This window comes from Haliaeetus albicilla, chromosome Z (assembly GCF_947461875.1).
Source record: "Haliaeetus albicilla chromosome Z, bHalAlb1.1, whole genome shotgun sequence".
In the NCBI taxonomy this organism is placed as follows: Eukaryota; Metazoa; Chordata; class Aves; order Accipitriformes; family Accipitridae; genus Haliaeetus; species Haliaeetus albicilla.
In genome coordinates this window covers 60,425,536-60,450,518 of record NC_091516.1, presented here as the reverse complement: position 1 = coordinate 60,450,518, position 24,983 = coordinate 60,425,536, and the positions used below count along the sequence as shown (strand labels likewise).

Sequence of the window (24,983 nt, the reverse complement as noted above, 5' to 3'; positions counted from 1 at the left end):
AAGGAACTGTTAAGAAAGCAAAATGTAATTCTTCCATGGTTAACGTCTCCTAATGCCAATGTCCATCTATGCCAGGAGTCTGGTGGATATTCTAAAATACCCATGCAGCAAGGCCTTGTTATGTATTTCACTACTTGGTAGGTTTGCTGGATTTACATAATATAGATAAAAAAAATCATAGAAATTGGGTAGAGAGAGGTTTAAGGAAGGAGAGTGTAGATTCCCTTGCAAAAGACTGTCTACCTAGCAAATATTGCTCTGCATTTTCTATTGTAGATGTCTTCCTTCCATTTTAGGAAAGAGAGAAATGGAGTGATTGGAATGGGAGTTTACCTTTGGAACATTCTTTCACCCATGAGCTAACAGGATCAGATCTGCACGCCCAGCTATGTACTGAGCAGAGAAAACCACTGTTCAGAACAAACTAATCCAACAGAAAAAGACTTTTCAAACACACAACACCCATACCTCTGCAAGTAGCCTCTGATCCCGACCACCGGCCATTGGGCTGACAAAGCCGGATGCTGCTTCCCACGAGATCAAATCCTGCTTTGCATCGGATGCCACAGGCAGCATTAAAGTAATTGTTGCAGACATTCTGGACAAAGTAACCATTTTCAGGGGGCTTCAGTTCAGGGCAGTGAACAACTAAGTAATTAAACAATGACAACAGAGTTATTATGCTAGCTGGATTGCAATAGGCTTCTGAAGGAAAACAATTTTTTTCATTTCCAACTGGACTTGCATCTTGGTACTTTTCATCTTTTGGAATGACACAGAAAATCTTGCATGCAATTTGACATGTCCTTCACAGTGCAAACACAAATAACAAAATTGTCCCAGCACTGCATTGTGCATTCCAGGGGTATTCTGTTCTTGGATGGAAACACTTACCTTCACAGGTTTGTCCTACAGCATGATAACCCTCCTGGCATGTACAATCCTCAATGGAGGTACTTCCTGGTGGAGAAGTATGATTCTCATCGGGACATGAGGTGCAAGTGCTGATTCCACCTGGTGAACCTTCAGGCTTGTATGTTCCTGGTGGACAAGCTGTTGAGCAAAAGAAAACACGACAGAAAAGACTTCAGGATATGCACCTTTCACAGCTAGCATAATTTTTCAGGTGTTTTGCTTTACTTTTTTACATTATTTTTTTCTACCTCATACATCCAGTGTCACTTAGGGCAGGAGCATTCTCCACTTAAAGTGCTGTAGAGTTCTTACAGGGGTGAACTAAAGCCCACCAAACTTGGTGGAGGTGTCTCCAGTGACTGCCTGGGGACTGAAATTAAGTCCATAATTAATCTTCTTGAAAAGAAGGCCAGTCCCAGAAGACACAACAGATTTTCACTGATAAAACCTGTGCTGACCTCACAAAGACATTCTTGATTTAGAGGTATAAAAAATTAGTTCAGACAAAATCCTTGCCATTCAAAACTACAACAAAGCTTAATGCATACAAGTTCTTAGTAACAAGCTAACACAAGCTAACAAAAAACCCTGCCCTTGATTTACACATTATGATTATATATGATCCACACACTATACTTGCTAAAATGTATGAACCACAAACAATGAAGCAATTAATCAAAGCAACTGCTCCCTGAAGCTTTTTCACTCATTTATATCCCATTTAATATTTTTAACTTTGTGCATCTACATGCACAAGCCTTAAAGAGATTTAGGAGATGTCTTCAGAGGCAGGGAAAATGCATAGGTAAAAGGCACCTCTCACCTGAGAGCTTCAGATTGGTTGGGTAAGTCTGAGTCTCACCTCTCTCTGCCTTGAATTCTATTCTTAAAGAAACCACCATAATTACCTTTATTTATTTCACAAGGATGGTGTGAGAAACAATGGAATGACTAATCAACAGATGCTGATAAAGTGAAGTATGGATTGCTTAGATTACTACTTGAAACAGAGCTCAAAGATACTTGTGCTGAAAAACATACCTCCTGATGTAAAGTTCAGGTAATATTAACACTGAAACCCAGCCAAAAAAGCTCTCATTTCATTAATTTCACTGTCTACATATTTTCCTAATGGCCACACTTTCTATTGCAGACTGCAAGTCAGCCTTTGATTTCCTCCCCTCAGCACATTTTGTACCATCTGATGCAGCTCTGGATGGTATAGGGAACCGTACAACCATAAACATCCTCAAGTGCCTTCCTTCTTACATCGTCAGGTGTGCTCTGCTTCTGGAGCAAATCTCTCCTATTGAGGTATATTTCCTGGAGTTCACAGATTGTGGCAGTATCAGTCTTTTCTTTGGCAGATATTGGACCAGCTCTGTTTGTTCTAAGTTAGATGCTAAGATACTCTGACTCTTGTCCTCTTAATGAAAACAACTTCCTGCTTTCTAAGCAACTGGGGGAAAAAAAATAACCAAACCAAAAAACAAATGCAAAAGAAACCCCAGCTTTCTTATTCCTCATCTGTCATGGGAGAACTGACTTTCATAAGCCAAATTTTATGGATTACACCTTAAAAAATCAACTTATATGAACAGTTAGCATTTCCTCTTTCCAGAAGGAGTACAGTCTTTTGAATAGTTTCCAGATAGAATATTTTTGTTTCCTTTTCAGAAAAATTTGCAGTTTTATTTTGAAGAAAGCAACCGAGTGGCTAGCAGTTAAGTGGAGATTTTGGGTGCTGTAAATTGGCTTCACAAATCTGTATTTTAAACACACTTTTAAAAAGACAATGAAAATGCCTAAGCAGTAAAGGATGTAAGTACCAATCAAAGCATTTCAGGAAGAAGTAAGGGCAGAAAAATCCAGTCAGAATTAGAGCTGGGAATTCTTCATTATTGTTTTGGGACTTTCAGAAAAGCATTTGCAAAAAAAATCCCTTTCCTATCGTTCACCTGCTCTTCCCACCCAAGATATTCCTCTTGGACTGTTACTGCTTCTTTGCCCTTCTTCTGTGCAGAAATCCCCTCCTTGGACATTTGGTCTCTGAAATATCTCTCATGCTTCAGATGACCACCCCCAAACTGGCCCAGTATCAGAGGTATTACTCTGAAATATTTCTCTCTGGCACTTTGCAGAAGTCTCTGTGCATCCTTGTTAAAACTAATTGGTATCCAGCACAAAGTGATAAAGTGCACCCAAAAGGATGCAGGAGAGTGCAAGTTAAGCACCACAGGGACCTGCTGTATGACAAAGCTGCCCTCCATGTGCCAGCAAAAGTAAATTAGTCTCTTCTGTTCTATGTGTGGCATATAAAACAACATCTAAAAGAAGTATATCATTAAAAAACCCAGCAAAACAACAAAAAAACAACCTAACTTCTCTCTTTCTTGCAACCGCACCTTAGATGAAGAAGCAGCAGCTCTTTCCTGTTTCTGTTTTGAGAACTATGGGATAAAAATAATCACCTATTCTATGACGGGCATTTTTAACAACAAACCAAGCAATTTGCTTAGGGCTTTGAATCAGTCTGGCTTCAACAAAAATGGTTCATTCTGAAATTACACTTACAATTTGCTCTTTCCAGTGAAGCAGCAAGAGGTAGGTAATACTGTTAAAACTGTTATTAATGTCTCTACTGGGAAAGGCAAGTACCCCAAATGGCCTGATTCTTTTTGTATGCTTCAAATGCTTCCCACTGCCTTTCTAAAAAGTCGAACTACATCTTATCTTGGTTTTTATGTAGAATTTTCTCCAAGACTGAGTCCCTGAACTGCTCATTGACTCCACATCTTCCCTAGATGTATTCAGCTATGAAAATCCACACAAGTTACATTCAAAATTTCCACAAGTTAACACTTGGTTACAGAGCTATTTCCAAGTGTGTGAGGTCACACAGTCTATCCTGTGATGCCAAGAGATGGTTTAAGAATGGAGCATAAGCATGCTGACCTCTGTGCATTTCCATGACAGCCGTAGAGGTTAGCCTGGCGACAGCTTAGGTTAAAACCATCCAAAATCAGCTGTGGAAGAGCAGAGCTTCAGCCATCTGCTGCAGACTTGACTTGTCCATACCTGACCCAGCTAGATGGCAGACCCATCTCCTCCTGCTCCAGACAGCACTACAGCATGGCCCAAGTCTACACACACGGATGCATTCAGAGGCAAGAGAGAACTCAAGGGGCAAGCACATCTGAAGAGCACACGTGGCCCCATCCACAACTGATCATACCGATGTCTCTCTGGGGTCTCTTCCAAGAATCACGCAGTGCCAGATTTTCACTGCATTCTAGTCACCAGTCTGCACTCACTGACATGCCCCCTATACCTGCAAAAACTGACTGCAGGGAGAGATCATCCTCTCCAGCGCTAATCTGTACAAACAATTTAAACTTTTTTTCAAGGCTTGCTTCCCCTTGCCAACAATGTGATGGTATAAAAAGGCTCAAAACAGTGTGTGAATGAACCCCAGTGTAAATAAGCATCAATCCAGCGCTGCCAAGAATGACAAAAAAGGCAAGAATTTTTAAACGGGGAAACCATTTTAACAGTATCAGCCTTTAAACAGAGAGGACACTTATGTGTACATCTGTATGTATGATCTTCTCAACAAAAGATTTAACTACTGCCTATATGTGAACCATGTTGTTCTTTGCCCAGAGGCAAGGGGATGAGCAAAGAAATGCTTTTTGTTTAATGTAATTCTCATCTTGAGACCAGAATAGTGAATACTGAGTTACACTGAAGGATTACCTCTTTGTTACAGGAATGAAAGGATATTTAGAAGCAGAGATTAGTGTGCTAACTCAAACAAGCACAGGCCGCAAGCTCCCCAAGCACACAAAGATGGCTCACACTGAAATTGTCATCAACCTGCTTTCATAAAATGGTAGATATTCACCAATGATGCACATTCAGATTCTATTGTCTGTGGTAATGACAGTGCAATAACCTTCTGATCAGAAATACAAGGAAATAATGCATGCTTACTTCAGCATGCCTCCTGCATTTTCTTCCTCAGTTATACTCTCCTAGGTTATACAACTAACTGAAAAAATGTAACAAAATCCAGCATGTTTCTTCTGGTTTTGAACACTACAGGGCTGGATGACTTCTTAGGCCACCAAATGAATACATTTTTTTTACTCCTTTATCTATCAAAAAAAAAAAAAAGTTGTGCATAGAAAAGAAATCACTAAAAGGGAAATATGACACAGGCTTGCTAGAAACAAAGACCCATGGGGTAGACATAAAAACACTGCAGTCAATGCATACGTATTGACAGCATAACCATATGTCAAGTCATTGCCTGAAGCTGAACAATGGACATGGAAAGTTAGGAAGGTCCACCAGGAAATCGAAGGACAGACTTCCAAGTTCAGCAGGAATTCTTCAGCTCTGCCTGCCTACAATAATGACAAATTTGATATTTTAATCTTCAAGCAAGAAGAATTTAACACCGTAAAAGTAACAACATAAAACCAGGTATATTTCAGAGATTCATCAAACACTTAACACATATTATCCAGTTTGGCTTTTTTTAAACTGCAAATACTAAAGCCACTGGCAAAGTTAAGCCAACCATTATTGAACCCACACAATGGCAGGAAGACTCCAGTCTGGATTTAAACAGGTAGAGATCATGTGTCAAAGGATTCTAGTCTGTGACACAGGGTCACAATTCTTCCTCAGAATGTATGAGTACAAATATTACAAACAAACAATTCTACCTTAGAAATTTAAATCTTTTAAAATCCTGGGAGAGCAGGAAAGCTCAGTTTCCTCTCCAACTACACTAGTGTATCTAAGTCACTGAAATGGAATTATTCTCCATTTATCCCAGTGTAAGAGAGAGGACATTCAAACTCCATGTATTTCAAAGCTTAATTTGAGGGATTTTGTATTTTCTTCAATATATAATTTCTCTCACTAACTACATTTACTAAGTAATCCCTGGCATGAGCTGTTCTTTCCACACTTTATGCTAATGAAGGATCCGATTAAAGGTTTATCTTTTGCAGGATATGGCAGGAATCAGCTAGGCAATATCCTGCTCTCTCCTGCATCAACCTGAGCTCTATTTGTACACTGCTCTTGTGATGATTGTAGTCTCTAATTCTCATTTTTCCGCATACATGTAAAGCCTAAATGAAATGACATCTTGATACAAATCACAAATACAGAAATAGTCTTTATAATTCAATCCCCAAACTTTTTAAATGAGGAAAGCAAGCCTAGTTTCCATATAATCAAACTGGTTTTATGCTACTGTAATTACTTTTATGACACTGAGTACATGGACATGCATTCAACATAATGAAGTGGTGAATCTGTCCCGGAATCAGAGTATACCATGAATACCTATTTACTGAACATACATCGGCATTCAACCTAGCATATGCCGTCTTGTACTTTTAGTCATTTGTTGGAAGTTATGTGGAAGATATAGTGTGTGCCTAGAACTACTTTGAATTATAGATCACAACAGGACAACCAAAACCTCAAATTAACTCACATTTACGCCCTTGGAGGAGAACTACAGCCTGAAGGTGTGGGCTTTCTCTCCCACTGCTTTGCTTCATCTAAGATTCTTGTGCCTTGGCAACAGCATAAAAATAAAAATAAAAAAATTAGAAAATATGTCACCCTGGCCTTTGTGTGTGTGAAACAACTACTGTGGTAGCTGTGTTTGCCATCAGTCATTTTAAATTTGCCACCATGAGTGGGCCTGACTATAAAGCTTAGTTATTTTACTAAATAGAAGTAAAAACTTTCACAAGGAAGGAAGTACAAAGAAGTAACAGTACATTATTATGTGCTACATTTTTCTACCCTGACATTTGCACCTCTCATCCTGACAAGGTACTACACGATCAGATTTGCCGAAGGGCCAGGCGCACCCCCTATTAGAAGAAGCACTAGGAAGAAGGGGCTGTTATGTATTCCCTGTGACAATGGCCTGCCTGCCAAATAAAATATGTTTTACAAGGCTAATGCATGGTGTCACAGAGAAAATGGAGATCCCCATTCCACACCAAGCAGCCAGAGACTTCCTGACACTTTCCTGCCTACTGCTACAGCAGACAAAGAGTTTAGGATGTCTTGCAGTACTAGCATGTAGTACTGCCTAACTCTCCCTCCTGCCTCCAAAAGCTATTCTGCTGCTGCTGCACAGTTCATGAGTGGCGTCTTTAAGGGAAGAACAGGAATAACATGGGAGGCATACTGATTGAAGCCACGATTTCATGAAACTCCCCAGTTCCCTGCCCTCTCCATGTATTCCGCAGTGATATGTCTTGGCTGTTGCTCTAACTGTTCTATTCTGCAAATGTGGGGCACCAATGTGCCCCAGGATTCTGTAAGTTTCAAGTCTATTCTACTAAACCAAACAACGAACCATGGTTGTTGGTTTCTCTCCTGGTGTTCACAAGCCAATAAATGCTCAGCTTGGGCCAGCAGAAAAAACAGATTACTCTGGCCTCTGAAATGCACCTCACTGGACCTGCACATGAAGATATTTAAGTCTGCTTCTCAAAGACTTTCCACGCCCTGGGTCGCTACTGTAGAGACTGCATCCAGAAGTTACAGCTTTTGTTATCACATTTAAATTTGGGAAAGTGTTTTTTTTTTAAATCTCCTATACAGTAGGTTTGTCAGAACAGGCACTTTGTGCCCATGAAATGTCTTTGGAAAGCTAAGGAGAAAAAAATCTAAATCTTTGGCAGGTACTGTAATCCACCTTTTTGCAGTTTGCAACATGTATGGTGCCATAAAAAAACCCATGAGCCAGGAGCATGCTAGGATTACAAAAAGTACGCAAGGAAGTGGCTTTAGTTAAACATTTGACATGTATGACTTGTACAACAAGACTGCAAAAGAAAACCTTGAGCTTGCCTTTAAGTGTAGGGATCAGGGAAGGATTTCTGCTAAGACTCAGCATGTTCTCCAGCTCTTTAATATCTCCTGTTAACCCCAGCATGCGCTCTGTATTAATTTCAGACAGCAGTGAACCTGCTCATCCATCTGCTCTTTGTCAATATTCCTTAAGCATCCTTCTCACAGCAACATGATTAGCAATTTAACAAGCTAGATGTCTTCTCTGTTCCTATTTGATGTATTTTGCTCCGTCTCTTTATCACATTTACAAATTTCTTCTCACTGGAGGGAGCAGGCTGAAACATGTAAGAAGTTTAGCTTCTTACCTGATAGCACTTATACCTGATACATAGGGAGGGGTTCTCAAACCTTTTAATTGAGTTTACAGAGATCAAAACTGCAATACTCCTCTACCAAATAGTCTGCAGCATTTAGAATGACTCTGAGATGATCTAGCTCTAGAGCTTTAAGCACTTCTAACAGTCATAACAAACTTTCAGCAGAAAATAATTTGTTCATGATAAAAACGAGAATCTTGGATCCTCTCCCATGGGGCAGAAGAACTGGAAAATTGCCTGGAAGGAGATGCAGTTCCTTGGGTGAACATCCCATCTCAGTACTCCAAGCATACACAGTGTGGAGAACAATCTGCCTGCTGAAGAATATAAGCCCAAGAGCTATTACAGCTTGTAAAAGTTAGGACGCCTACAAGGACCTTCTTCCACAGGGAGGTCTGGCTGTGAGCCACAACTGTGCTGAGCACTCCTGGGTAGGCTTGGGGCCAGTACATTTAGATAGGATTACTGCTACGCAATGATTCTGACTGCAAAATATTCTGCTCAGTAATAGTAGCAGTACTGCGAATATACAGAAAATCCATTTATGCCCAGTTTTAAAACTTTTTTAAAAAGCAGACCAACTATTGTACGTTTAAAACATGGAGAGTGCCTTAAACAGATTGATACTTGAACCACACGAGTGTTGCAAGGACACAGAGCTTTGAAAAGTATTTTAAATCTTTTACAATCATAAAAATAAAGACTACTATATACACTTTTATGGAAGGTAACTTCTCTCTTTGTCTCAAAGCATATGGCTTACTCAGGAATAAAAAAAAAGAAAATCCTGATTCCATGTGCTGTACTGTAACTTAAAAAGACCCTACCCATGCTTCATTCAAGATACAAGTTCACAAGATACATCCTGACAACTTGTGAAATTTGTGTACACAGAAATGGCATTCATGTATTGAAATGAAGCTTTTTTGGTTTAAATCTCAGTGGCATTTTAGACAGTGTTTAGAGATTTGCTGTTTGCATAGACATCAAATCTAGCCTTGATGATACATTTGGAGGAAGCACCCAAAGCAAACATTAACATGCCTATTAGCTATGGATATTAGCTCATGCCAGCACTTTTGATTTTTAGAGCTTGGATACTGGTTTATGTCCTCATGCTCCTGCATATTTCTAAAATGTATCATGCTAAAAGTGTACAACAAATTCCAAAACTACAAAAAGATCTTTCTGGGAAATTAACTTAATTAACTGTGTAAAGTTTGCCATGCAAATAGAGATTATTTATGAATATATTTCTGTGCAAGTGAAGGTTTTGTGTCCAAAATTTCACACACAATCAGACCCTTACTTAAAAGGGGAAATCAAATCAATTCTGAAATTGCTTTGCTCAGAGCAGAACTACTATATAGTAGGGTTCTCTGGACGTGGTCTTCACCATAATCACAGACACACATTCCTCAGTAAATCTTGATCACTGCTGATGTGACAGCACATCCTACTCTAAATAGTACTGTTCTAAGTGCCCTGGATCTCTGGATAGCTTCCTGCTATTTAAATAGATAAACACTGAAAAGGAACATCACCATCCTGTCCTAGGTGCACTTATTTGCCTTTTTAATATACTTGCTGCGAAGTTATATTTTTGCTTTTATGTAACTGTAAAAAAATACAGACAGGCTGAAGTAAAGCAAATTCCATTAAAAAGAACCCCAAAATTTTGTTTAGTTTGTGCTACACACAGATAAGCAAATACCTTTTTCAGAGATCTAGTATCTGTCTTGTCTGAAGGCACTGGAAGCCCCGTTTTCTCTAGGCCTGGTCCAACCATCGTACCACTTATCAAATTACTCTTCCTTTCATCTGACAGAAAGGGTTCTGGGTCAAGAAGGAAAAGGGAGGGCAAGGAAAAGGACACATTTGCAGAGTGGGATTCAAATCAGATGCAGAGAGCAAAGTCATTCCATACTTTTTCTTACTTTTCCTTTACTCCTCATTGTACCAACAAATCCACCGATCCATCACCTCCCTAACAGGATGGACTAATAAGCAGCTACTAGATGCCCAAAGGGCCAAAATTATCCCTAGACCAAATCCCAAGTGATGGCATCAGAAGAGCAAAAAAGCTCCATCTGGGCTGTACTATATGCTGCTTGGTTAACTTCTGCGTGAGCTAGACGCACACACTGGAAAGCAAGAAATAGTCCTCCTTTATCCACAACTGGAAAGAGAAACTACTTGGAAAGAGAGAAGTCTGAGCTGGTGCTAGGGAAAAAAAATTGATTCCTTAACAACTCCTGATGTGCTACACCCAGAGGAAACTGGACAGAAGTTGGAATCTACTCCACTGCCTGCAACTCTTGGGACATGCTGAAATCACCACAAATCAGCCAGCGCTTGCTCAGCATAGCCTACACTTTCTGCCAGAAGCAGGGACCAAGACTGTCATGTTACACAGCTAACTCACCAGATCACCTTCTCCTGGGATTCCTCAAAGGTAATTTTAACCAAAATAATGGATTTGAGTTTAGAAGTTGACAAAGCATGCACCCCAAGCTTCACAGCACTGATATGTTTCTGCAGCGAAGAACATGCCTGGTGGTTCAAGATCCATTTCCATTGTGTTCACCTACTCAGCAACTTGGACAGTTTTGTGTTCAATGATTCTTGGGACTTAGGACTGTAATTAAAAAAATGGCTCTCTGGTCAAACTGAACAAGCAAACTGGCTTTCCCGAGAGCAGCAAATTGCACAAGGAATCCAGGAAGAGTCAAAGACTCTACATCCTCAGATTTTCTCCTTCTCATTCAGGCAAAAATTGTGAATTTGCTCTCCGGCAAAATATTAACGGAACCTTGTATGGTCCTGAATTATTTTACTAGTCTAATGTGAAACATTCCCTTTCTGCTGTTGCCTCCTACACCCCCACTCCCAGAAGCTGTTGGTGCATAGGATCATGAAGAAAAAAAAAACGGATACTATTTCTGCTTCCTTTCTCTGCAGATCAGAGTAGTTCCAGTTGCTGAATCACAGATGGGGAATGCAGCAAGTAAAAGCTATTATAAACAGGAAAGTGAAGCCGTTTGTGCCAGACCCTCAATAAACTGTCACTACTGCATTAGGTGCCAAACTTGGCCTCTTTTCCACATCCCTTATTTTTATCATTAAATATACTTTTCAACAACAGTGATTATACTCCTATTAAGTAACGTTTCTGAGCACTGAAGATTTAGCACATGACTGTGCAGATGGAGAACATATGTCACTACTTCCATGTTTATTTACTTAGCAGCCCAGGCTAGGAGTCAGACAGTTTTTGGTTAACTTAAGAGAGCTGGAGCACATGCAATGGCTCAGGCCAGTAATCAGACAATAAAAAGTGGTGGTTTTGCCAATTGTTTTTTTACATATTGTGAAACTAGCCCAGCTATCCCTGTGTAGAGTTCAGTAAACTGTTTTAATCTCAATGTTACAGTTTCTGCTTAATTCCTGGAATCACTACTGATACCCATGATTTACTGTGAAAAATGCCACAAATCCCATTCTCCATTCCTCATGCAAAACCTTTATGGAAACTGACAGGTTCTCCTGAATTTTTTTAAAATTATCTAAATATGTAGATCAAAATAGAGTCGCATTTGTAGAAAGCAAAAGCACTGAGAGAACAACTACATCACTATGCTCACTATTAACCACTTCTTGCTCAAGAAACATTGGAGAAGTGACTGCTTCTCACTTCCCCCATTTTCCCTTGTCCTTCTCCTCTCTCATTTCTTTGCAAGACATAAAGGGATTCCTTAAGGACAGATCTGATTTGTGCTAAAGTAATGTCAGCTGCAAGCAAAAGGACTACCTCAGATTTGAACTAAAGGAATGTGTTTTAAGTACTAAATCCTGTGCCTGCCAACAAAGTAAACTTTACTACTGCAAAAGCTACGGTAAAAAAAGATTAAAGATAAAAAAGATTATGTTGCAGTACCACAACCAAATACACAGCCTTCGTCCTCAGTCTAGCAAAGCTTCCTTCTGTGGAGAACCTCCATTAAAACATTTCTGAACAACACCTTTGCATCCCCCTCTAGACAGCGATAACCTAGTATCCATCTCTTAGCCACTCTGCAAAGACCTAACCTTTTGCAATGCAGGAGTTCTGCCATAAAGCAGGAATCCCTGGCTAGTGAGTCATGTGTTCATAAGGCCCATTCTTGCTCAGTATTGACCAAGCATGTGCTAAAGTAGCAACCTGCAATTGTTTAAACTAGAATGAAACAGCCTACTTCTGTTGCCGCCAGAAGGGGAGCAGGGAAACAGCAGTGAGATTCTTTCAAGAACTGTCAGGTGCTCAGCCTCTCTGTACATCAAAGTGAAACTGTGCTCTGTGTCCCACTTCCCCATCTTCATCTCAGCTTCAAGGGTATTTTTTCCACCTTGAAGAAACAGAATCACTTGTTCTCTTTCTAAAGGGCAGTGACGTCCTTTCTATGTTTTGGGAGGAAAAAGGTCTGCCACACTTCTGGTCCTACCTTCTTCTCTAACTGCATGCCCTTTTTCTGAGCTCTTTTGCCATAAACAAGGCCATCTACACCCGCAGAGATGTAGAATAAGAAGGAGGGAACATTCTTAACTGCAACCTGAAGCAAGAAAAAAACGTAACCAGCAATAATGATTAAATCACTGATTAATGGACCTAAGAGTTATGTTTATTGAACCACTGATTTTTAGCTATAAAATCTATTCCTAAACAGCACTTGATTCCAATTAGTTAGGTTCACAAGATAATTAATGCTGTCTAAAAATAACCCAGTTTTTCCTGAGTTGGAGCCAAGTTCTTGGCTAATTTCTTGCACTTTTGCAGATTGTGAGCCAGTGAGGGATGCAAATGACAGGTGATAAACTACCTCTCTGACGTAGGAATATGAGGCACTGCACTTTCTACTTCAATGTAGGAGGCCTCCCCAAAATGACCTTAAAAGTAGTGAGAATAAATCAATCTCTAACATCACTGGGAGTGAAATTTAAGATGTTACAGACAACTTTGTGAAGCGTCACATTCACAGACCTTGAACTTGTTACTTTTAAAATTTGTCAGTGCTTCAGCCTTGAGGCAAAAGACAAACAGCTGTAATCCATCACCTGCATCTTGAGGGATAGGTAGTAAAAGGGAGGCGGGGGGAACAAGAAGATAGGAAGGGGCTTCCCACATGTTCTCAGGGTGCAAGTTGCCTTCTTGCCTGTGACACAGTCAAAAGTGCGCAGGCAGCTGCTGAAGAACTGCTGGGGATGGTGAAGAGCTATCAGGAGAGTGAAAACAGCAGAATCCTCGAGGTTGGCAGGGCATGAGACATCCTTTGTCAACCAGAACTGAGGGCCATGCAAACCATGCTCTTGGGGCCACAGTATAGCTCAGTACTGCTTCTAGGCCAAACTCTTCTGGCACCTAGACTAGGACAGCCATTATAGTGCATGAGTACCGAAAAGGAGCATCACTGCTAAGTAGTGGAAAAGGTAGGAATGAAGGTAACCCTCAGCTACTGTTATATTAAAGAGATACTGGCAGAGGGTGCCTCAGTGTCTGAGCCCAGTATGCTCCTTCTTATTCCAATTTTTTTGTGATCACATTAATTCTGTTCTCATGGGTTTGGACTGTGAGCACAAGGTGAGCTACTGGTCCGCCTAAAAAAGTCATACATGAATACAGCTTGGCTGCTCCCATTGCTGAAATTGACTCACTAACAAAGACGAAGTGTCTTTGCCTTTGTGTATTCCTGTGCCATGACCTAACCACCACCGCTGCGCTGCCATCGAGACAGTTTTGTGAAGTGTTTTTGGCCAACTGGGAAGAATATGGGTGCCCACAAAAGTACCGTGTTTTAAAAAATGGTGTTGTATTTTGTAAGGCATTGTATTTTGAATTTCCATTCAAAAATAAAAGAGAGCAAAATTTATATATGTTTTACTCCTCTACAATTCACATCACATAAAATTGAAGTGAAGGGATTTGCAAGTGACTGCATATTTTGATCCTTACTATGTTGAGGCAAAGGCTTATACTCTGAAAAGAGGGAAATTGAATATTTGCATTTCAGGCGATATTCTTTGCCAAGTTGACAACAGAAACAGGGCTAGAGGATGACAGTATATTTAGGTATACAAAGTAATGCCTCTGTGAGATAGATAATAATGGAAGTTCAAAAGAAACACCAGCTTAACTACACATAGCTATTCTGGTGTATAACCATGAGGTTTGGTAAGCATTCCTTACGTTCTGTGTTGACACCAAGACTCCTCAGAATAAGGCTACTCAGCCTCCCACTCTCCTTGTACTTAGAAAAACCTAGTCCTGTGAACTGAGTTACTTGAAAGAGTAACTTTTGCAGCACTTCATATTCCTGCAGGCAAACCCCTCTTCGATACCCTCTGTCTTGAGACCTATGGCACCTCTGTGCCACAGAGGTAAAAAAGATGCAGAAGATTTAAACTAGTTAGCTGCTGCATTTAAAGGTACTAGAGCACCTCTACACTGGCCTGGACTCCCCAGAGTGAGTACACACACTGTTGCTGCAGTAAGACACATGGGGTTTGTCTCCTAAAGTTACTGCAGCAAGCCTTAACAGACTGCTGTTCCCAGGCCTATGTAGGCTTCACAGGATGCTCTGAGGGCAGCAGATGGGCAAAGTGCGAAATGAGGGACAGGAAGAGAAAACACAGTAAGAGGCCAGCATTTTCCTCCAAAGCTCTAGGTGTTTTTACACAGACATTAAACTCAGAATATAAATATAGGCCCTTAAATTAATGTGACTTAGAGTATTCTCAGCCCATGTAGATGTATGTGTTTCTGTGCTCCACCAGCACACTGAGATTTCCTCTCTCTCTCTCTCTCTCCAGTTTTTAATACCACCTATGTGTATTTCCAGGTAAGAGTTTTCCCAGGGCAACACAGTCAGAATGTAGCAAGCACTTTTCCATCATAAAACCATAAAAACTGGAGCTGAAGGGAAGCCTGACAATAGTAATAGGAATGTTATAGTCTGGACTATTCTGTGAAGCCCTAACCAACAAACAGGCTGGAATTAATAGCAATAATCTGTGAAAAAAAACGATGGAGCATTAGCAGTCATAACGTAGGAAAATTCTTGTACTTTATCTTCTGGCATTCTTGCTTGAGAAACAAACTACAAGGAGATGGAAACTTTGCATGGGTATTTACTATGGCATTTACAAGGGAACACCCTTTGTTTGAACTTTCTGGGCCAAAAATCGACTTATTTTTTAGCTATCCTCAGTATGTTTCTTTTGCTCTCATGGAAGAAAACTGAGCAGATTTGCCTCATGGCCAGGAGAAGGAGCCAGATTTTAGGTTGTTACAATAGTGTGCAGTTCTGCGTAAAATCAGTACAGCTGCACACACCTACACAGAAGGAGATTTTGCCATTCCTCTACACTTTACACTAATGAAAAACTGCAAGTTAGTGCTTAATCCTATTGGGTTTTGTTTCAAATCTGTCAGGTCCAAATTACAACTGAACAACATGACTACAATTAGACTACATGATTAATTAAGCTATACACACTTCTGTAAAACTAATCTTTCTCAACTCCCCACCCCCTGCAAAGGTCCATTCATTCTTCCCATTCTTGTGGAGGAAAACACTTCATATTTAATAAATTTCAGACTAGGGAGAAAATATTCAACTCCTCAAACTACCTTCAGATGTCAGCCCTACTAAAACATCTGCCCTGGAAGTGTGAGTTGCTGGTCTGGCTTTGTTTTGCATGGTAACAAATTAAACCCTAGGGTTTTGGCCTGAAGAGGTTCCCATTTCTGAGCAGAGTCCCGATTTCTGTTTTCATCAAAACACCAATAAAACCAGGAGAAACCAATTTCCTGTTTGATGAAACTGATCTGTGTTGCTGTTTTTTCATTCTCAAGAGACCCAGTCACACTCCACCATGCAGTCAGCACTGTTTCTGGATGAGAAGGTTGGGCCATCTACAGATTTTAGAGTGACAGAAGAAAACAGGGCTGCTTACAAGACAGCAGACCAAACTGCTCCCATCCATTCTGGCTGTTGAATACCTGGTAGATAGATTAAGCTTATCATAAAATGTCTGCAACCTATTTGTCCTAATTCTGCTCCAAGTTGAGTGGGCTTTTGCCTCTTTTCATCATGGTGTTTTTTTCCAGCATCCTCTACCTGCTGCCCACTGCCTTTGCTGGAGTGGTACCAGAGTCAGAAGTATTTCTGGACTGCTGCGGCTGAAGAAACAGAGAAATGTGCACAGCAGGAGGAAGCAAGGAGCATAGCTGCAGAGGACAGAGAGAGAGGGCTTCTCACCTGGAATTGATTGTGAAATGATCTGAGGAACCTGCCAGACAATTTTCCACTGAGAACACAGAGAAGTCAGCTGGACAGGACTGAACAGGAGAGGCAACAGAAAGGCCATCTCATCCCTTCTCACTACTATCTTTACTCTGTTATGATAGTAGTGGCCAAATGGACAGAAGGTAGTGGAAGGAATATCTATATTGCCTTTTGCGTAAATATCCCTTGAAAGACTTTGTTTAGGTCAAAATCCCCAAACAGATGACTTATTTAACTGTGGGTTATGACCTGACAAGCTTTGTGCACCTTTGCTTCTACATTTTATTATCCCTCTCAGCAAACCCAGGGCAATTAACAGATGACCATCTCTGAACACTTGCAAAATGACGGAAACTGCATTTTATACAAAATACTTGATTCATATTGGAAGAGAAATAGACAATTTTGTTTAAAATGTTGAAGGGAATAGTACTCATTCTTACAGAGAACACACTTTTCAATATTCACTGGCCTGGGTAGAGTGACTATCACAGTGTAAATCAAGCCAAGGATTTAAAAATAAAATGAAAATATTCCTACACTCTGTGTTCAACTGAAAACAGATTCTGACAGCTAAGAGTCAAATTTGTTTGACCAAGTGACAAACACACCACGTACAATCCATCAAACTCCAAATGCAGAGACGCAGTGACTGCCTAATTTTGTCACATTAAGAGCACTATGCTCCAGTCTGGTTAAATGAATCAGCTTTGACAAGACTTTGGAAGACTTTATTGATCCTACGAATCCCGATACCTATTCACAACTTCACAGGCACTAAGGCTAAACCTTACAAGTTAATTGTAGCACAGATTACATCCTGGGAAAGACTTAAGTACTTAAAGGTGATGTTTTGGAGCCTTAGGGAGCCACTAGGGACAAAATAGTTAATTAAAACAAGCTCTAAGTCTCCTAACCTCTCTCCTCATTTCAATAATTAACACTCTTTGCTGTATACTGCCATGTTATTTTATCCCTGCTGCACTCTTTCCAGAATTCTTATTTTTTCTTCTCTAAGACAAAAGCTACTTAAAGGCTCACAGAATGCTAAGATGTCTGCTTTTAATTTGTGAGACTGGCACAAGTTCAGGAATAGTATGTGTGTGCACTTGTCTATGAAAACATCCTGGCTATGTGTTTCTGAAAAGGTAGTGAAGACAAGATGACATCATGTAATCCATAGGGGTAACCAAAGAATGTTGTAGTAAAAACTCTTCATTAAGGGATTCAATGGACAGACAATTCCTCCATTAAGTGCCTGGTATGATACAAGTCCCAATCCTGAAAATGATCCTCAAATCTGCAAGACAGTCAAAAAATCTGTGACAACTGGCTGATGAATGTTTCAGTCAGTTATTCAGCACAAAGTTTGTAAACTACCCACTTCACCTGGGATTGCACAGCTGGAAAAGGATGTTTTCAAACCATGTAAAATCTCAAGGAAGGCAAGACAGCCTGCTTTTAATCCTGTCTAGAGACTCAAGGCAAAGCCCAGGCTTAACAGTAAAGGTTTTACAGTCATTTAACTAAAGGCTAAACCTAGCTGGTGCTGTATTTACACTTGGAGCCTTCTTCACTGTGACAGCCACCTGCAATGATTACACTGTGGCCAAAGGACAGCCTGGTAGCTCCAGGGAGGCCCTAAGTCTGATCAGCACAGAAAGCTGGAGACTATTTCTATGTCATGTCTATTTCTGTCCAGAGCATGGTTTCTGCTACTCTCAAGCCCTGCAGATGGTTGATTCTTCTCCTCTAATTGCACATATGAACTTTGGCCAGAGGCTGTATTTTCATGACATTCTGAGGTGATCAGGACAAGTCACTTCCAAGATATGGAAAAAAGGGTAACTTTTCCATCACTTTCCAACTCTCCATCAAGTTTATTTCAGAAATAGCTCTGTACTTAATACAAAAGAAAGAGTCTGTTTTGGCACAGGAACTTATTTTCTAAAGCCTCAGATGACATCTAGTTGGAAAGGATGAGACGTTTTTCAATACTGCACACAGATGTAAAATTACACACCTCTGCTTTTCTGTTCTGCACATGTCAAAATTAAATCTGGGTTTTCACCTTCACCCTAAAACTTCATTTTTAAAGAATTTCCTCAGAAATGGTGCTGGTATATCCAGAAAACTTTTTTTGTTGGTGGTTTTTGGTTAGTTTTAGGGTTTCTTTCTCTGCTACAGTTCAGTTTTAAAAGCAAAGGAAACAAGCTACATGGTGCAGAGTTAGAAAAATTCTACACCAAAGAAACATCATTTTCCATATTAGCTATCATGTTACTTAAAATTTTTACTTTTGCAACAGAAGATATATATAAGTTGATACATAAGGCCTGGAGAAGAGAGAAAAATGAATCACTCAGTTCCAAGGACTTGATCCAAAACTCATTAACACTACTGGAAATACTCTTATTCACTTCAACAGGCTTATCAAAACTAAGGATATGGTTAAAAAAACACCAGTAGCTGCACATATCATTTGCTTAGGTGAAAAAAACTTGTACCAAATTAACCATGAAAAGCTCCTTTTTTACATTTTTCCAAGTGTTTTGGGTTTGTGTGGTGGGTTTTTTGGTAGCAGGGGAGGGGCTGCAGGGGTGGCTCCTGTGAGAAGCTGCCAGAAGTTTCCCCGGCTCCAAGTTAGACCCACCGCTGGCCAAGGCCGAGCCCATTGGTGATGGTGGTAGCGCCTCTGGGAGAACAGATTTAAGAAGGGAAACCTGCAGTGGGGGAGGAGATTGGAATGCGAGAGAAGCCCCTGTGCAGACAGCAAGGTCAGTGAGGAAGGAGGGGGAGGAGGTGCGCCAGAGGAGGGGATGCCCCTGCAGCCCGTGGTGCGGCAGCAGGCTGTCCCCCCCCAGCCCACGGGCAGCAGATGCCCACCTGCAGCCTGGGGAGGATCCCACGCTGGAGCTGGTGGATGTCCCCAAAGATGGCTGTGACTCCATGGGAAAGCCCGTGCTGAAGCAGTCTGTGCCTGAAGATTGCCCCGCGGAAAGGACCCATGCGGAGAAGTTTGTGAAGGATTGCAGTCTGTGGGAGGGACTCACATTGGAGAAGTTTGTGGAGAACTGTCCCCAGTGGCAGGGACCCTACGGTGGAGCAGGGGAAGAGTGAGGAGCCCTCCCCCTGAGGAGGAAGGAGCGGAAGAGACAACCTGTGATGAACTGGCCCCAACCCCCATTCCCCATCCCCCTGCGCCGCCGGAGGGGAGGAGGGAGAGAAAATCGGGAGTGAAGCTGTGCCTGGGAAGGGGTTGGGGGAAGGTGTTTTAAGATTTGGTTTTACTTCTCAGTATCCTTGTTTTGATTTGACTGGTAGTAAATTAAATTGATTTTGGTTTTTCCCCAAGTTGAGTCTGTCTTTTGCCCATGACTATAAGTGGTGAGTGATCCCTCCCAGTCCTTGCCTCGACCCCCGAGCATTTCTTTATATTTTCTCCTCATCCCACCAGGGCCAGGGCGGGGGCAGGAGTGAGCAAGCAGCTTTGTGGTGCTTTGTTACCGGCTGGGTTTAAACCACGACACCAAGCAAAGCCATTGGTTAAATGTTAAAACTTTTACACTTTTATGATGATTTGGAAAGCTCACTGTCTGTCTCTAGAGTTTGTTAAAGAGTTTTTCTGATGGACTGAATCTGGAGTAAAATTCCACTTTGGAAATGATGAGGTTCACATAATCTTAAACAAAATAACAATCCTCCACCAAAACAAAGGAAAACCCCCAAGCAAGTCTGCATGATCTTCCCCAGCTGAGTTGTGAATACTTAGATCACAAAAGAAAGAAAATAAAATCCCAGCCTCATCAGGTTTTTTTCCTAGTTACATTTATAAAATCTATAGTTAAAAAAAAAAATTAAAATTGTTTTGCTACTGTTTCCCTTCAAAGATTTCACATGGGGAAAGCAGATCACAGCAGTTTTACAGTACTGTAAGGAACACTTCAGCAAATGAGAAAACCTGTTAACACTTCATACACACTGTGCCTTAGGAACCTTTTTGGTATCACTCTGTTGGTACAAGGTCATAAGGCTTCAAGGAATAAACTCATCGAAAGAAGCTTCTACTGCCAGAAATGCCCCGTCTTCATAAAGCAGGTTGTACAGGTGGGAAACAAACTACTTAGGTGCCAGAAGCCACTTAAAATGCAAGCAAAACTACTGTAGTATCACGCAAGCTAACATTCATTTCTGTCAGTGATTCCTACCAAAAAAACCCCCCACCTGACATGAAGGATTTACTACCATTATGCTTTTAAACTACCAAGCCAAAGGAATTTATCTCTATTGTGTGCTCCATTTTGAAAAATCTTGCAGCATCCAAATCCTTTTTTATACTCGGCCTTTTCTTTGCTTCCTATAGCAACAAGCAGGAGAATCTCTACCTGAATTTCCAAAAGCAAAGCAGGAAATACTGGGCTTCAGGGGACAAATTTTTGAGAAAGCAGATTTCAATGCAAAAAATCTGGAAGAGCATGCCTGCATGCTTCCAGATGTATTTATCTTCTACACAAAATATCTGTAAAAGCCATCTTCTACAGTCTTTATGCAAACAATAATTATGAACGTTTTAACAAGATTTATTTAAAGATAATAACCTACTAAACTTCCATTGCCTTGTCTATAGCACTTGCTTCCTATATCCACCTTTCTCATCCACTTGTCTTCCAGTACCCTCAGTGAAAAACCAGATCGATTTACATTTCTCCTGTACGTACCCATCATGATGTTATGATACCCTCACTAGAAAAACACACTCATTTACATTTCTTCTGTATTTAACCATCACGATGTTATGCTCAAATTGTTACCCATAGTGAATCAAACAAGATTTATAAGAAAAAGAAAAAATACACAGAATGATAGTGAGGAATGTTTTTGCAAGTATTAATTAGGCATCAATTCAATGTTGCTTAGTCATGGGTATTTTGCATCCTTCCTCTTGGTTTACATTCCTGCTTTCTTGTTTTCTCTTCTCCTTACGTGACAGCCAGTCATTTTAACTCAGTAAATTCACAATAGAACCTCTGCATATTATCACAGACAAAAAGCCACCAAAGAGAGGCTGTAACAGAAGAAGGCTCTGCTCAGGAGAAGCATTTTTAAAAAATACAAATCACAAATAAAAGAGTAAAGTATACAAAGGCATCTCATCCCCTAAAAGGGTTACAGAAAGGGGTTCATGATTAGACACCTGTTAAGCAGAAAGGGAGAATCACTGACTGACAGGCGTTGTACTCGGAGCAAAGGCTCCACAGTCAAGCTTTTCTGTCTCTACAGTAGATGAGTCCAACTCCAAGTGTCTCCAAACTGCTCATGTTTTGTAAGCATTAATTAATGCTTCATTAAGTACTTCCTTGCCTAGCTGTAATCCAAGTTTTTCCAACTCGTTTAAAATTTTTATTTGCTTTCTTCTTTTGGTTATCAAGATCTGCACATTTATGTGGCATAAGGTAACACACTAGCAGCCATTTGACATTTTCCTCAAGGACATGCTCCTTTTTCAATTCACCAGTTGTCAATGGCTGCAGGTCTCAGGAGAAGCCTTCTTTTAGTGAGAGCTAAGCTAGAACTGAAAAGTATTTTTCTGATTTAGAAATAAAAAACAAAGGAGAGAAGAGGAACCAAACAAAACTCCTCTTCAGTTTTAAGATGCAGTTTCAATAGATCAAAGTATGAAGTGGCACTGCCTTGTGAGACAGCAAGAAACTAAGTTCTAAGAGCTTGAAAATCCACAGTTCTGTGAACTAATTCAAACCTTGAGATTCAACAGGCAAATTTAGCCTGAGATTTCACTATGGCTGGAGACATTTTGTACACTCTCTTCTTCACACTCCCTTTCTTGTTCTCTTTTCTCTCCTTGTCTGTCAATTACTAGTGGAATCTCAGAGTGCTGCTGGTGGTTTTCCTCCAGATCCATGACAGGCACCCGCTGAAGGGTATAGTGTATGTTATGATACATGTTGTTAACTCTGGATGCCTTGGGGCTTGGAGGGATCTTGTAAACTTAGTGAAAATTTCCATGTACAGTATGACAAGTTCAAGATGGTTGGCAAAGCTTCATTAAGCCTGTAACTCCTCCGGAGTAGTTAAAGAAACACCTCCGCAAAAGCAATATTGAGAAAGGGTAACCCAGCTTCCAGGGGGTGGAAGCTCCTATCAAACGGAAGGGAGGAAGGACACAGCATGGCAGAAGAGAGGTTTAGCTTTCTTTGACTAGGGCATTGGAATCACCACTGGAATTAAAGTTCTTCCTGTCTAAGAAAATAACTGCTAGCAATGTATTAAACACAAAATATATATTATTTTTCCTAACTAGAAAGCTATCCAACTCATGAACATCAGGTTTTGGTTTGCATTCTCAACAGTAACAAACCTGAAAATCTCACAGAAAAAAATGCTCAGATGAAAATTGGGTCCAAAATCCAAGAAACCACAAAATGCAAATCTCCCCTGCCTTGCTGGACCTATATTTCTTCAAAGTTTAAAGTCTTTTAAGAATGTGTTCTGAATTAAAATTTGTAAAAAAAAGTGTTTTCACATGATTTCAGGTTTCATTGGAAAGGCTCTTTACAGATCCATGTGCTGTTTTGTAGACAAAACTGTTGCAGATGATAACTGATAATGCTGCATACTCCTAACACAAAGCCTAGGCAACCTATTGAGTACTTACACATATGGTGAGATTCTACACTTCAATAATTATACCCAAGTAGTGGACCAAAAACAGACGAAAGAAGGAATAACTAGCATAGACCACAATTATTTCATTTACTAGTTCTGCCCTGCCATCTTCTTGGATACCTTATGCTGCAAAAAATGGGGTCCATATGTTAAATAAAAGAAACTACTGGTTGTAGACAACAGTTTCCTGACCTCCCCAATAACGGTGGCTCTGCTTAGGAGGTAACTTCTGAGATGAACATGATGGCTATCATCCTTTAGTTGCATCATCATGAATCCAAAAGGTCATCCAACCCAAGAGCCCACTTAAAAAAGAACTTTCTGTGGAGAGTCTTGCTGAAAAACATGTGTGAAAAGGCTGTGTTAAAGACATATTCCCTAACTTCCTAAGACAGAGAAGAAGATACAAATGGAGACCCGGACATTTGTTTTACTTTTCCACAGAACAAGCAGTTGACTTGAACAGCCCACCTTTTTATTCATGGAACGGGAGACACAGATAGTGGAAATCACAGATTTATTTTTGCTGACCTCTGCATTTTTTTTGGTTGAAACTCAGCATTTGTAATCAACGAAAGGAAGGAGATAAAAAACTGAAGCGTTATTGAAGAGGGGGTGTTTCTGTACTTTACAATACCTGGGACTGGTTATGATACTGCCTCTGTTTTTCCTCTTTCTCCCTTCCTTTGTCACAACTGTCACAGATGTCTCTGGCTGCATGAGGCTCTTACTGTGGGCCAAGAAGCTTTTGTTTGGTTTGCTTTTTAAAGTAGAGAACAGTCAGTCTGTTCTTCTTTCTGTGGCACATCATCAACAATATTACAAAGAACACGAGGGGGACACTGAAGCCAATTCCTGCTTTTCGGCACAAAGCATGTGGCTTGTGTTTTATTTTATGGAAGATTTCTAGAGAGTGTTTTCAGGTAATTAGGAAAGTAAAGAACTGTTATCATTTTAGCTAGTTATTCTGATGCCTCACATTTGAAAACATGAACAACAGTAAGGCAGTATAATGCATAAGCACAAAAGCATACAGAAAATAACCACAGAAAATAACTAAAATACCAAAAAGAACAGATACGTCTCAGAAGAATAATCTCTCATCTTAATGAAAACTCTTTAAAAAAAGCCTTACTGTGCTAAGTAAACATAGGCTAGTAGAGTATCTGCAAGTTTAACCAATTAAAAGCTAAAAGCAGTCCAATTAACATGTAAGTCCTGTCACTGTAAACTTGCCAAAAGTCCTCCTGCACATTATACAAGGAAGAAAAGTTAAGATGCATTCTTAAGATTCCTTATGCTTTACAAATCCACAGCTATGCTCAGCTGGGAAATGTTAAAAAAAAGTTGGAAACCTTTTCAGAATAAAAGATTTAAAAATATGCTGTTTCTCCTTTAAAGAACACACGTTGCCTTTTGTTTCTGTCTGTCTTAAAGAAGAATACAGTAGTTGAGCAGAGCAGACGTACTTTAAAGAACAGGATTGAGTTATTCAGGTCAAATTCTCCCTAAAATATATGTATGCATCTTCAATTATCTTCACATTTACAGCAGATGGTTGCAATCATCAGCTTATTTGCAGTGTATCTAATACCAACGCTTTTTAAAAACTTATTTAAGAAGCACCTGCTCTTGATGTCAAGAATGAAACTTTCCTCTGCAGCTGCGAAGTACCCATTTAAAGAAGTCAGACTTTTATTATTTTTGGTGGCACTCGAAAGGTATCCTCACCCCATCAAAAGATCCTTTCAGGTAGAAAGGATAGCTGTAAAATGGTAGGCCTACTATCTTTAGAAATAGCTCAAAACAATATTTAATGATACAAGTTATTGATAGAGGCAGAAAC

The 24,983-nt window shown here is 40.2% G+C and overlaps 1 protein-coding gene across 3 annotated transcripts in view; it reads right to left on the bottom strand.

The window, feature by feature from the left end:
* The window catches only part of SVEP1 (sushi, von Willebrand factor type A, EGF and pentraxin domain containing 1), a 128,153-nt gene that overhangs the window by 80,742 nt on the left and 22,428 nt on the right, over positions 1–24,983 (bottom strand). For all 3 annotated transcript variants that reach the window (XM_069776420.1, XM_069776421.1, XM_069776422.1), the window contains exons 4-5: positions 895–1,053; positions 469–648 (exon numbers count right to left, since the gene is read on the bottom strand). In XM_069776420.1, the coding sequence (XP_069632521.1) occupies positions 469–648; positions 895–1,053 (339 nt within the window). The remainder of the gene's footprint in view (positions 1–468; positions 649–894; positions 1,054–24,983) is intronic.